Source organism: Emys orbicularis, chromosome 13 (assembly GCF_028017835.1).
Source record: "Emys orbicularis isolate rEmyOrb1 chromosome 13, rEmyOrb1.hap1, whole genome shotgun sequence".
NCBI lineage: Eukaryota > Metazoa > Chordata > Testudines > Emydidae > Emys > Emys orbicularis.
The window spans coordinates 8,068,356-8,080,947 of NC_088695.1; the positions used below are offsets into that span (position 1 = coordinate 8,068,356).

Below are 12,592 nucleotides of genomic sequence, written 5' to 3' on the forward strand. Positions count from 1 at the left end.
CACTGGTAACCTCCCTCCAACCTGACAGTTCACCTTTCAGTATGACCCACTGCCGTCTCCCCTTTAACCAGTTCTTTATCCACCTCTGGATTTTCATATCGATCCCCATCTTTTCCAATTTAACCAATAATTCCTCATGCGGTACCGTATCAAACGCTTTACCTTGCTCTTGTTTCTTTTCTAAGTCCTTGCTCCCCTTCCTGATGTTTTCCCCTTCTTGCTTCCCACCCATGTCCATTTTCTATATAATAATAATATATGGAGATATACCTATCTCATAGAGCTGGAAGGGACCTTAAAGGTCATCAAGTCAAGTCAAGTCCAGTCCCCTGCTTTCATTAGCAGGACCAAGTACTGTCCCTGACAGTTTTTTTTTTTTTTTGTCCCAGATCCCTAAACGGTCCCCTCAAGGATTGAACTAACAACCCTGGGTTTAGCAGGCCAATGCTCAAACCACAGAGCTATCCCTCAGGTCTTTCTACTCCCCCCACCTCCTGGTGGCTCTGTCTAGTGCCCGCTCCCACCCACTCACTCAAAGTGGCAGAGGAGGTTCCCCGTCCTCGGGAAGGAAGGGTGTCCCAGTGGTTAAGACTCAGGCCTGAGGCTCAGGTGTGCTGGGTTTGGTTCTCTGCTCTGCCATTGACTCTCTGCTTAGCCTTGGGAAAGTCACTTCACCTCTGTGTATCCTAGATCCCACCTGCCAAATGGGGCTAATGCTGTCCCTGCCTCCTAGGCTGAATCCCTTCATGATTGTCTGGTGAGGGGGGAAATGGAGATACCAAGGTGAGTAGATTTGGGCTGAATTTCTCCACAGCCTGAGAGATAGAGCCAGCTCCGTGCAGGGGGCACAGGAGAGAGAGGGACTCAGGCCATCTCTGCACAGAGGGGGGTCGGGGCTTCAGTCCCACATCTTCTTGCCCCCCACCCCACCCTGCCAGAGTCCAGGGCTTCTTCTCCCCACCCTTGGCCAGTGCAGCTCCTGCTGGAGTTTAGGGCTTTTCCTTCCCCTAATGTGCCTCTGCACCCATCCAGCGCATGCGCCTAGTAGCCCTGCAGCCTGCTAGGGTGATTTCAAAGGGCCTGGGGCTCCCAGCCGCCACCACCACTACCAGACACTGGCAGTTGCCGCGACTGGAGGCCCCAGACGTCAGGTGGTGGGTTTCTGTTTGTGGGTTGCTAAGCAGAGACAGACACCCCTCTGCAGCCCAGATTTAGATCCGTGAGAGGGGTGTGGCTTAGGACACCCCTTCACCCCTTGTTGGCATCTCCCATTGGCTAGCTTACATGGCTCCCCGCCTACTGAGGTGGCTTTTGTGAATCGCATTGTAAGGTGCCTGTGTTACCGATGGATTGTCTAGGGCAGGGGTAGGCAACCTTTCAGAAGTGGTGTGCCGAGTCTTCATTTATTCACTCTCATTTAAGGTTTCGCGTGCCGGTAATACATTTTAACATTTTTAGAAGATCTCTTTCTATAAGTCTATATTATATAACTTAACTACTGTATGTAAAGTAAACAAGGTTTTCAAAATGTTTAAGAAGCGTCATTTAAAATTAAATTAAAATGCTGATCTTACGCCACCAGCCTGCTCAGCTCGCTGCCAGCCTGGGGGTCTGTTCACCTAGGCCGGCAGCGGGCTGAGTAGGGCCTGCGGCCAGGACCCAAGACCTGGGGGTGGGTGTTTCAGGGGTCAGGGCAGAAGGCTGGGGTGTGTGTGTGTGGGGGGGGGGGTTCAGGGATCAGGGCAGAGGGCTGGGGTGTGTGGGAGGTGTAGGGTAGAAGGCTGAGTGTGTGGGGGGGCTCAGGACAGAGGGATGGGGCTGTGGAGGTGCAGAGCAGAAGGCTGGGTGTGTGTTCGGGTGGGGGGTTCAGGGCAGAGGGCTGGGAGGTGTGGGGGTGCAGGGTAGAAGGCTGAGTGTGTGTGTGGGGTCAGGGCAGAGGAATGGGGCTGTGGGGGTGCAGGGCAGAAGGCTGGGGTGCTCGGCTCGTGGGGGTGCTCCCAGCCCCCTGCCCTGAGCGGCTCAGGGCAGGGGGCTGGAAACGATATGCCCTGTTCCACCCCCTTCCCCCAGGCTCCGTCCTATGTCTCTCTGCCTCCTCTACGGAGCTGTGAGCATGCTGCCGCTCTTCCCCCGCCCCCTCGCTAGGGCCATCAGCTGATTGGTGCAGGGAGGGGGAGGAGGAGGAGGGGCCGGAAAGCACCATGCAGGGGGAAGAAGCGGGTGAAGGGGGAAGCTTGGCTGCTGCGGAACCAAGCTTCTGCCTCCTGCCCCCGCAGGGGAGAGCGGTGGGCAGGGGGCTGAGTGGGGCAGGGGGCCGGGACCGCGGCAGGGAGCTGCATGCCACTCAGAATCGGCTCGCGTGCCGTGTCTGGCACGTGTGCCGTAGGTTGCCGACCCCTGGTCTAGGGAGTTTAGGCCCCTGACTCAGCTCTGAGGGTCACAGTGCTGCTGTTCCTGTGATTTTCTCGCTGCCTAAAAATTACTCACTGTGATGCTCAGCATTGCAACACCCGAGTCCCTTCATGGATTACACCATGTGCAACCAGTCACCTCTCCACAGAGCACAACTGAGCAATTCCTGATTGACATGGGTGTGTACAGGACAGAGACAGAGCACAGGCTGGTTAGTGACACATCACACTGGAAAATGCAAACTCTCTTCCTAGAGGCGCAATATTCCCTGTGGGAGCTGGGGGGACACAACCAAGTCAGAAGCAAATCCCATGATGCTGCCCCCAGCACCTGTAGCTGGAACATTAAAGTGGAACAAACAGGAAGAATTGTTTGTAATGGTTTATTTACAGTAAGTAGCTGGAAAGTAGCAAAGTAAAAGGAGCTAAGAAGGAGCTTTAATAACCGCAGCACGGCAAGGAGATCCCCAGCTACTGAGAACAGTTTTCTTTATGGCACTAAAATAGCACCAATGGCCAGGAATTAATATAGGGAATGAATGAGTTACAGTCTCACTTTCAGTAACATGTAATAAATCTCTCCGTCCGGCTCACGTTCCCTTTCCTTTCATACTGTCCTTTTCTATTCATTATTGTTCTAGTCCTCACTTCCCATCCCTGTTTATTTTCCTGTGTCTCTCCTCCCTGTCACAGATCATCCCCCTTGGCGGCTCTCTTCCTTCCCTGATCTTATCCCTTCCCCTCCTGCTGATCCCCGGCTGGGAGCCCCCAATGAGATCTAAGGACACAGATCCCTGCTGCTGCTGCTTCTCCCCAACCCCCCAAACCCTGATTGATCAATGCTGTGTCCCTGCCACCCCCACCTCTGCCTGTCCCCAGGCCGGCTGTTAGTTCTGCCCCCTGCCAAGCCCCCACCTCTGCCCCTCAGGGCCCCTCCTGCAGGTCCAGGGGTTCTTCCCCCCTCCCATCCCTGGGGCCGCAGAGAGGGAGGGGGAGGTGCTTCCAGGGGCCATAGAGATGAGGAGCCAGAGACTGGGTAGATGGGAGTCCTGCAGGGTCAGAGACTGGGGTGTGTGAGGCAAGAGAGGTTGATTTCCGGTTCCCCCCTCAGCTGTGTGTTTCAGGGACACAGGCTGAGCTGGGATCCCACCCCCACCCGGAACCAGGGTCGGATTCTCTCCCCAGGGACAGAGCCCAGCGGGAAAGTGAAGATCGGGGCCCCATCACCAGCATCGATAAATGTCACCTGCCCCCGGTCACAGTCCAGACAAACCCGGATCCTACTGGGGACCCGGCTCAGGGGCAGGGGGGTCACAGGGGAGGTGAGAGCCTGGAACTGACCCCACCAGCACCACTGAACAGCCCAGATCCCCCCCTCAGGGCTAGGGCTGATCTCTCCCTTCCTCCTCACAGACTCTTTGGCCACCCCCACAGCCCAGAGGTCCCCATCACCCATCTCCACCTCCCAGCAATGTCTCCCTGAGGAGAATCCCTCACAGCCCAGCACACAGGCCCAACAGTCAAATCTCTCAGGGTAGTTGGGCAGTCGCTGCTGTGTGTCTCCCCGTCTCACACTTTTCTGATCCTCAGACAGGACAAGCCAGGGATGAGCCGTGTCTGGATCCAGAGTCACATTCACTGGGGAGAGAGAATCAGAGTGTTAGGGGCAGAGCTCAGCCCTGGGGGAAGCTGGGACCATTTCTCACACTCCCCAGCAGCCCTGGTCTGGCTGGGACAGACCTGGATCCCAGGAAGCTGCCTCTGTCCTGGGCACCTGAGACTGAGCAGAGATGTCACAGCAGCTCCGCAGTCTTTGTAACGGGTCCCATTTCATTAGTTTCTCATTTATCACAGAGGCTTCAGCTCCCAGATCCCGCTGCTGATGCTGCCCCATTCCCAGTGGCAGAGACACAGCCAGGAAGGCGTCAGAAGCTTTTATTGAGGGAGCAGAAGTGGCAGGTACCAGCTTTAAACCCCAGAGGGAAGCTCCCTCCCCTAATGCAGCCTCCACTCCCAGGCCAGGGAACAGAGAGGAAGGTGCAGCATTGGGGAAGAGCCACATAAGACCAGAGCATAGGAGGTGGCATTGGGTGGAGTAGCCCCATCCCCAGCCCAGAGAGAAGGGAGTAGCTGCTGGCATCACAGGAAGATCATCTCCCCAATCCAGGAAGCAGTGAGCCACTCCAATGGGAGAGCCCAGCCCTAATGGCAGGATGTTGGAGAAGAGTGATGGGGAGACTCCCTGCACTGGGGTAAAGCAGAGGGATGTGGCAGAGAGCTCTGTTCACGTGTGACTCAGTTAAGAGTGTTTCTGTTCATCAGAATGGGCATGAACTCAGCACTAAGGTTGGTGTCAGGACTGTTTTTGTGTCCCCGCCCCCTCCGTGGCTCTGACTGAGGCCCTGTCCGCTGGCCAGGCTGGGAGACTTGCCCGCTATGGAGAGCCCCTGACACTCCACCTGCCCTGGACATGGGTCCATGGGCCTCTGGGAGCAGCCGCCGGCCCATGTCCCCGCTCCCCGGGGTGCACCACCCTGCACAGGTGAAGGGTCTAGGGCTCCCCAGTGCAGTCCCGGGATGGCAGCCCGGTTCTGGCTTCTGGCCTGGCCAGGGCCTCAGGGAAAGAGGAGCAGGGGTGGGGCCACTGAGAGAGGCCAGCACCAGGGAGAGGTTGGTGCCACGGGGCAGGGGCTGTGCTACACACAGAGGAGCTGATCAGCTGTCTTTCCCAAAGCACAGACACTGCCCGTGATGCTCCACGCCTGCCCAAGGCTTGCAGTGTGGGGGAGCAATGTGGCCCTCTTCCCCCAAACTATGCCCATGCTGAAAAGTGTCCTGGTCATCCCACTTTTAAAAGGGTATATGTGGGGGGGGGGGGGGACATTGTCCCCTGGATCTCCTTACCGTTTAATGTGTTATTTTTAGGCTGTGTGTGTCATGGCCGCTGTCAGTTTGGTTGGTAACTTTAGCTACAATCTCATGAAGATGTTTTCACTAGAATTTTCTCATAATTTAAAGGCAATCTCCACCTGCAAACTCACCCTGTCTGTGTGCTCCAAATGATTCTCCCCTTTTTCTCTCCAATTCAGACAGCAGAGTGTCTAGAGGGAGAAAGGAGAAGAGAGGTGAGATTTCAGACTTTCATATTTATAACAGCGTCCCCACTCTGAAACTGTTTTATAATTATGACAGAGAAACAGACAGAGAGGCCCAGAGACACACTCAGGTATTTAATATAAAAAGGTCTGAAACCCATTTCCCCCCTCAATCAGGCATCTCTCAGCAATGGAACCAGCATCCTTGCAGCCTCACAACCATCCCAGGACAGACAATCTGTCAGTGAGATTTACTTTTCCCTCATCATCCCCTCCCACCCCTCAGACTCCAGTTGGTTTGTCTTGTTCACTTACTGCCTTTTGTCGTAACCTAGACCCAGATCATGCAAAGATGTTGGCATAAAAGTAACTTTACCCACTTTGGTCCCTTTGACACTAACGGGATGTTGAGAGTTTCCTAAATCCTGGCTCTAATTGTGAGCTGTTGGGTCTGTTTACTCAGCGTCTCTACAGAGAGAAGCACGACGAGGCCTCATCCTCCATAGGCAGAAATAGAAATAATAGTAAAATCATTTTATCAAGGTGGAAATTGAGGCGGGGGAAGGTTGGCTCAATGAGTCAATTCCCCCCTGTACCGGGAAAAGGAGAGAGGGGAGGGGCCATTTGTGACTCCGCTATTCAGTGGCTGCAGGGGCCGGTGCAGACCTTGGCACAGGCTGAGGAAGTTCTGAAGCCAGCCAGAGTTACATCCCGATGACAATGGCCCCCCGTGTGTCTTGCCCAGTGTGCAGAGTGTCCGAGGCCCAGCTTTACACTGCCCACGTCCCTCTGTCCCTCGTCCACCCCCCTCCCTCTTCCACCCGCCCTCACCAGCCCCACCCCCACCCCATTCCCAGCCCTCTCAGGAACACGCCTTGTGCCTGCAGCTGACGGGAAGGAGGCACGCTGTGCTGGAGGGATCCCTCACCATGGGGGAGGGGCTTTCTCCTTCCCCGCAGCCCATTTGGCCCAGACTAGCTGCAAACGGGACCAGAGCACAGTGATGGGCTGGATCCGCCTTTGAGAAATGTGCCGCATGGCTGGTGATGGGGCAGTAGATGGGGAGGGCTCTGAGCTATAGAGAGTTCTTTGCCATGTGTCTGGCTGTTGGGTCTCGCCAAAATGCTCGGTATCCAACTGACCACCATATTTGGGGTGGGGAAGTAATTTCCCCCCAAGTCAGATTGACAGAGAGCCTGGGGCTTTTTTCCCTGCCTTCCTCTGCATCGTGGGGCACAGGTCAGTTGCTTTTAAACTAGAGTCAATGGTGGATTCTCAGTAACTTGTGTAGCGGGGCAGTTACCCTGTTCCTGGGATAAAAGGAGGTAAAAGGTGAAAAGCAGCTGAGGTCGGCTGATTGGGGAGGCAGCCACAGCTGGGGCCACACCCAATTAGGCCACAGCTGGCCCTGATAAAAGGGCTGGAAGGTAGGCAGGCAAGAGTCTTACTGCAGGGCTGCCTGGGAGTACAGGGTACCTTACACAGGGCAGCGCTGGGGCAGGGCAGCGCTGGGGCAGGGCAGGCAGAGCTGGGGAGTTCTGGCCTGGCAAGTCCCCAGGCTGAGGCCTTGCGAAGGGTCAGGGATGGTACTCAGGCTGCAGGGAGGCAGCTGGGGCTAGAAAGGCAGCAGGTCCAACCCCCTTGCCAATGATGAGTGGACATTGTGGACTGCAGGCTGCCCCAGAGAAAGGTGGCTAGATGATGACTGGCACTAGCTACTGAGGCAAGCTGGGTATAGAGGCTTGGGGTTCCCCTGGGAGGAGAGACCCAGAATGTGGGGGTACTGCTTTGGGCAGAACCCCAAGGTAAGGGGCACTGGCGTCCAGGAGGGACATGGGGGGCCTGAGGCAGGAGAAACACTGGCCAGCTAATTCCTGGACTGACCAGCAGGACGCGCCTCACCAGTGAGTGCTCAACCTGTTACACTTGAAGTTTTTAAATCATGATTTGAGGACTTCAGTAACTTGGCCAGAGGTTGGGGTCAATTGCAGGAGTGGGTGGGTGAGATTCTGTGGCCTGCAATGTGCAGGAGGTCAGACTGGATGAGTGTGATGGTCGCTTCTGGCCCTAAAGTCTTTGAGTCATTTCTTACTTTACAGTAATTGTCATGGCAAGGCATGCTTTTGGTAGAAATAAAGGTTTGAATTAATCCATCTGATTGTCTTGGACACCAAGTGTCTGGCATTCTCACCCAACAATTAAATAGAATCATCATCTAAGTGTGAACAAATTGACCAGCACCATTCTCTTCCCACAGGCTCAGCAGCTCATCCCAATTTCCATTCCTAGATCCGTTTTAGGTACCTTTGACCTTCCTCAGAGTCTCCGATAGCACAATAGTTTTCTGGGAGAAATCGCTGACTTGCTCTTCCAGTTCAGGAGAAATCTCCTCTGGCTGCTCAAACTTCCTCTTCTCACACCTGGAGAGAAACAATTTCATGTGATTATATTTCATTGAGTGACTCATTATAAATTCTGGCTAGTGAGTTGCTGCTGTAATGGGCTTGGAGTTAGAATTCCTCAACTTCTCCCAGCCTCAGAACAGGTGCAACACAGCCCATGGCCATGAAATGTTCCCCTCAAAGGACCATTAATATTCTTCAACGCTGGCCTGGAGAGATCAGCTCTGGGGATAAAGGGGGAATTGAGTCTCCATGGCCAATTCACTCCTTGGCCTCCATGCTCTGAAGGACAGGAAGTTCCTGGGTGAAGTGCTATAGAAATCTGACCACTAGGAACTTGACTGAGACACCAACTCCCCTCTCCCCAGCTCATTCCACACAGGCTTCCAAACAGCCTTCAGGCTGCTGGCCTGGGCTGAATGGTGACCAGGGCCCCAGCAGTGACAGGCCCATATTCCATCCCCACAATCCTGAGTGAGCCCATCCCCCAGGGATGTGACATCTCTAGGAAATACTTGAGGTCAGTCTTTCCCACTGAATGGAGAATTCCAGAGTCTTCTGTGCAAGTGTGAGGACCTCAGGATGAAGTTGATCAGAGAGATTTATATCCAACATGTGACCTTCCCCACACATTTTGCTGTAGAGCCCTGTGGAGATGCAGTGCTAACTTCACCACCAAGCCCTTTCCCAGCGTTGTGAAGTGTGAGGGGGAGTGAGAGAGAGACACGTACCTGCTCAAGGTGCTTCTGACATCCTAGAGGAGAGAGAGAGAAAAGAATCTCAGTCCCATCTGACACAAACAGGGGGTGCCAGGGAAGGGATTTAGGAAATATGGGGGAGGAAGGCCCTGCCCCAGCTACTATGCTCCAGTGCTAATGTTTTTCATTCAGTCTCACCTGCAGGAATTCACTCGCTGGCTTCTGACACTTCCCCTCCAGCTCACTGATCAGCTCACTGAGATGGGAAATCTGCTCGGAGAGTTTACTGACATTTTCATTCTGGATCCTCACATTCTCCTCGTCCAGCTTCTCCAGCTGGGCCAGCAGAAGTCGCTCGTGTTCCTCCAGGAACTGCTGCAGTTGCTGAAATTCAGTCACAATCTTCTGCCTCTCGGTTTGTGTTTGTTTCTGTATGAAAATAGGGCAAGGGCTGGTCAGGGACATGGATGGAGCCCGGGGTCCTTTCATGAAGAGCTGAGTGTGCAGGAGGCTGATTTTCTTTGAAAATACTAAGATTTCTGACATTTCATTCTACCCTGTGGGTACTAGGCAGGAGATTCTCTCACACCTTCCCCTTTGGCCGCTGTATCCCTCTGAAAGGGATGTTTCTCTGTTGGTCATGGTCAGCATATTGTTATTTATGGTTTGTGGAAATTCAGACCCAGAGCAGCAGGAGGCAGGACTCAGCACTACACTGACAGAGACGCCAGGGGAGTTAAAAGAAACAAACGTTTTAAAAATGCACAAAATGTCTAGACACAGTGGACAGCACTTCACGGGGACATTCAGTTCACTTGGGGAGGATGTTTGAGCAAGCCACAAGAGCTAGACTCACCAATTGAAAGGGAAGCTTAGGGCTTGTCTACACATGAATCAAACTCAGCAATCCAATGGAGAAACACACATATAAGCCCATGTTCACCAAGGCCACACAGGAGTCTGCCTCCAAACAGACCTCCCACTGCCAGTCCATTTCTGGTTCATAATAACAGGCATTTACCAGATACTCCCGGCTCTTCCCCTCTCCAGTCGCTTTCAATCCCAGCAGCTTTTCTCTCTCTTCCCTCAGAGTCTTCAAATGGGCCTGGATTCTTTCCTGGAGAAACAGAAATGATTTGGGAGGTTTCATCTGGATAGTTGAGAGGTACTTGGAAGTGGGTGTTTTCCCACCCAAAACCCAAGATGACTGTGGTTCTAATCACTTTGTGACATCAGGACCACCAAGGAGATGAAACCTCATTAATGGAGACTGGGAGTGTGTCACATTCAGACTCATTCCAATTCCGGTTCAGTCTTTTTAGTAATTAGAGATCTCAATTATAAGCAAGCTTTACTGGTATTTGTGAACTGATTAGTGGTACAGAGCATAAAAGGGCACCAAAGTCACATGGGGGTGAATCAATAACCCTGTTTTGTAGGAGGTTTAACAAACAAAGTGATACAAATCCCAGAAGCCACCAGGGTTTCAATATGGGCTGGGATTTCAGCCCTGAAGCCCTGGGGACTGCACTGGTTGGGCAGAGCTGGTCTAAGCACCAGGGCAAACCCCATGAGACGCCGGGAGGCCATACGTCTGGTTTGAAGCTGCGCAGTCCCAGTGTTGTGGAGCACTAACCCTGTCCGGTAGGGACCCAGCACTAGACGTGGCTTTGTCTGCTGCAAAAGGGAGAGGAGGAGACTGAGGATGCAGGAGGACACCGGTGGGGGTGGCACCTTCATACAGAATGATGCAGGTGGGTGGCACACTGAAAAAAGCAGTGGTGGGCCCACACAGGGTGACTGATACTGGTGAGGACGGGCCCATGCAGGCAGGCATGGGCATGTCCGATGTTCTGGGGATGCCTCAGTGACCACCCTAATTAGACATGATGCAGATTTGTATAAAGAACGGGTTGGGGTTTGGCCCAGTGCTGTCCTAAACCCTTTCCATGGCAATGCCCCCTGGGCAGATGCCCCACGGTTCCATTCCCTGGTAAAGATACCGGAAGCAGTGCATTCTGGGAGATTTCAAAAGGCTGCTTGGTGGGACTAATGGAACCACTTTGGCTGGTCCTTGCCCACGTACACAACAGAACAGGTCAAACTGGCACCGGTCAGCTCCAGCCTGTGGTTGGTTTTGCTACAACCCAGTCTAATCCCAGTGGTACTTGGCATGGACCTGAGCTGTCTGGAGCCCTTTTGTGCGGACTGAAGGTGCTCAGGATCCCATACACTGTTTAGCCCAGTGATCTCCTCTACTGCAGGCCGGCAGCATCTGAGTTTAACCCCTCATGGAGCGACACGGGAGTTCAGAATCCCAGTGAGAAACCTCATCTCCCTGCTGGGCCTGGGACCTTTATCAAGGTGTCTCTCCCTCCTAACGGACACACTTCATCACTGGTGGGGCTGATACTCAGATGTTAGCATGGCAAAGTGTTTCGGGTCTTAGACTGGGTGTGGGGAGATCTGGGTTCTATGCTAAGCTCTGTCACTGACAGGCTGGGTGACTGTGGGGAACTAGCTGCCCTGTTTTATGCCTCAGTTTCCCTTCCCATCTTTTATCTAGCTAGAGCAGTGGTCACCTACCAGTCGATTGCGATCTACTAGTCGATCCTGGAGATTCTCCCAGTCGATCGCGATCTCTGGCAGTGCAGCAGGGTTGCCCGCTGCTGCTAAGGCAGGCTCCCTGCCTGCCCCAGCCATGTGGCACTCCCAGAAGTAGCCAGCATGCCCCCTCAGCCTGGAGTGGGGGCAGGGTTCTCTTCACGTTGCTCCTGCCTGGAAGCACCGCCCCCACAGCTCCCATTGGCCGGAAATTGGGAACTGTGGCCAGTGGGAGCTGCGGGAGTGGTTCCTGCAGAGAGGGGCAGTGCACAGAGCCACATGCCCACCACAGGGGCTCATTGGCCCCTTCCAGGAGTGGCATAGGGTTGGGACAGGCAGGGAGCCTGCCTTAGCACCGCTGCACTGCCGCCCGTGACCCGCCCGAGGTAAGTCAGTGCCGCCCAGCTGGAGCCGGCATCCCATACCCCCTCCTGCACCCTAACCCGCTGCCCCAGCCCTGACCCTCCTCCCACAGCCAGCACCCTGTACCTTTTTCTGCACCCCAACACTCTGCCCCAGCCCGGAGCCCCCTCCTGCACCCCAACCCCAACCCCCTGCCCCAGGCTCAGCCCAGAGCCCCCTCCCAGACTGCAAACCCCTCGGCCCCAGCCCAGAGCCCACACCCCCACCTGAATCCCAACCTCCTGCCCCAGACTGGTGAAAGTGAGTGAGGGTGGGGGAGAGCAAGCAATGGAGGGGGGGTATGGAGTGAGCGGGGCTTCTGGGGGGGTGTAGATCCTGCTTTCAAGATTTGATATTTTGCCTCTGTTGCCACACTGCCAGATCATTAATTTTCTTAAAGCATCTCCCTTACAATGAAGACTTTACAGAGCTGAGTGATCAGTCACACCCGTGACAGGCAACTTTCAGTGAAATTAGCCTGTAATTAAAACCCAAAAGTTAACCCATTACATTTGACAGCAATTCCCTACCTTGTACTCTTGGGCAGCTTCCTGTATGGGAACCACCATGTGGGCGCAGTGAGCCCGGGATCTGTCGCACAGCACACAGATGGGGGTTTGATCCTCTTCACAGAACAATTTCAGAGCCTCCTGGTGTTCCCCACAGACCCCGTCCCCTCCTGCTCCCTTTGCTGCCTGTAAACTCAGCCGCTTGGCGATTTCTATGATATTTGCCAGCTGCCTGTTGGGCCTGAGGTTTCTCTGCTGCACAGTTTCTCTGCACTGAGGGCAGGAGGCGGCTGTATCGGATCCCTCCCAGCACTGGCTGATGCAGGCTCGGCAGAAATTGTGCCCACACTCCAAAATGACAGGTTCTGTGAAATATTCCAGACAGACGGGACATGTCGCTTCCTCCTGGAGACTTTCCACGGGGTTCTCTGCAGCCATGGCTCCCTCTGGGCAGTGGAACAGGCTTTGTTT

The 12,592-nt window shown here is 54.3% G+C and overlaps 1 protein-coding gene across 1 annotated transcript; it reads right to left on the reverse strand.

Moving 5' to 3' along the window:
- Positions 1–3,531: 3,531 nt before the first annotated feature.
- Positions 3,532–12,592, reverse strand: LOC135888485 (zinc finger protein RFP-like). The gene is made up of 7 exons (XM_065416290.1): positions 12,143–12,592; positions 9,628–9,723; positions 8,805–9,035; positions 8,640–8,662; positions 7,811–7,926; positions 5,453–5,512; positions 3,532–4,049 (listed from the first exon to the last, which is right to left on the reverse strand). The coding sequence occupies exons 1-7, from the start codon at positions 12,557–12,559 to the stop codon at positions 3,532–3,534; spliced, it is 1,461 nt and encodes a 486-aa protein (XP_065272362.1). The 5' UTR covers positions 12,560–12,592.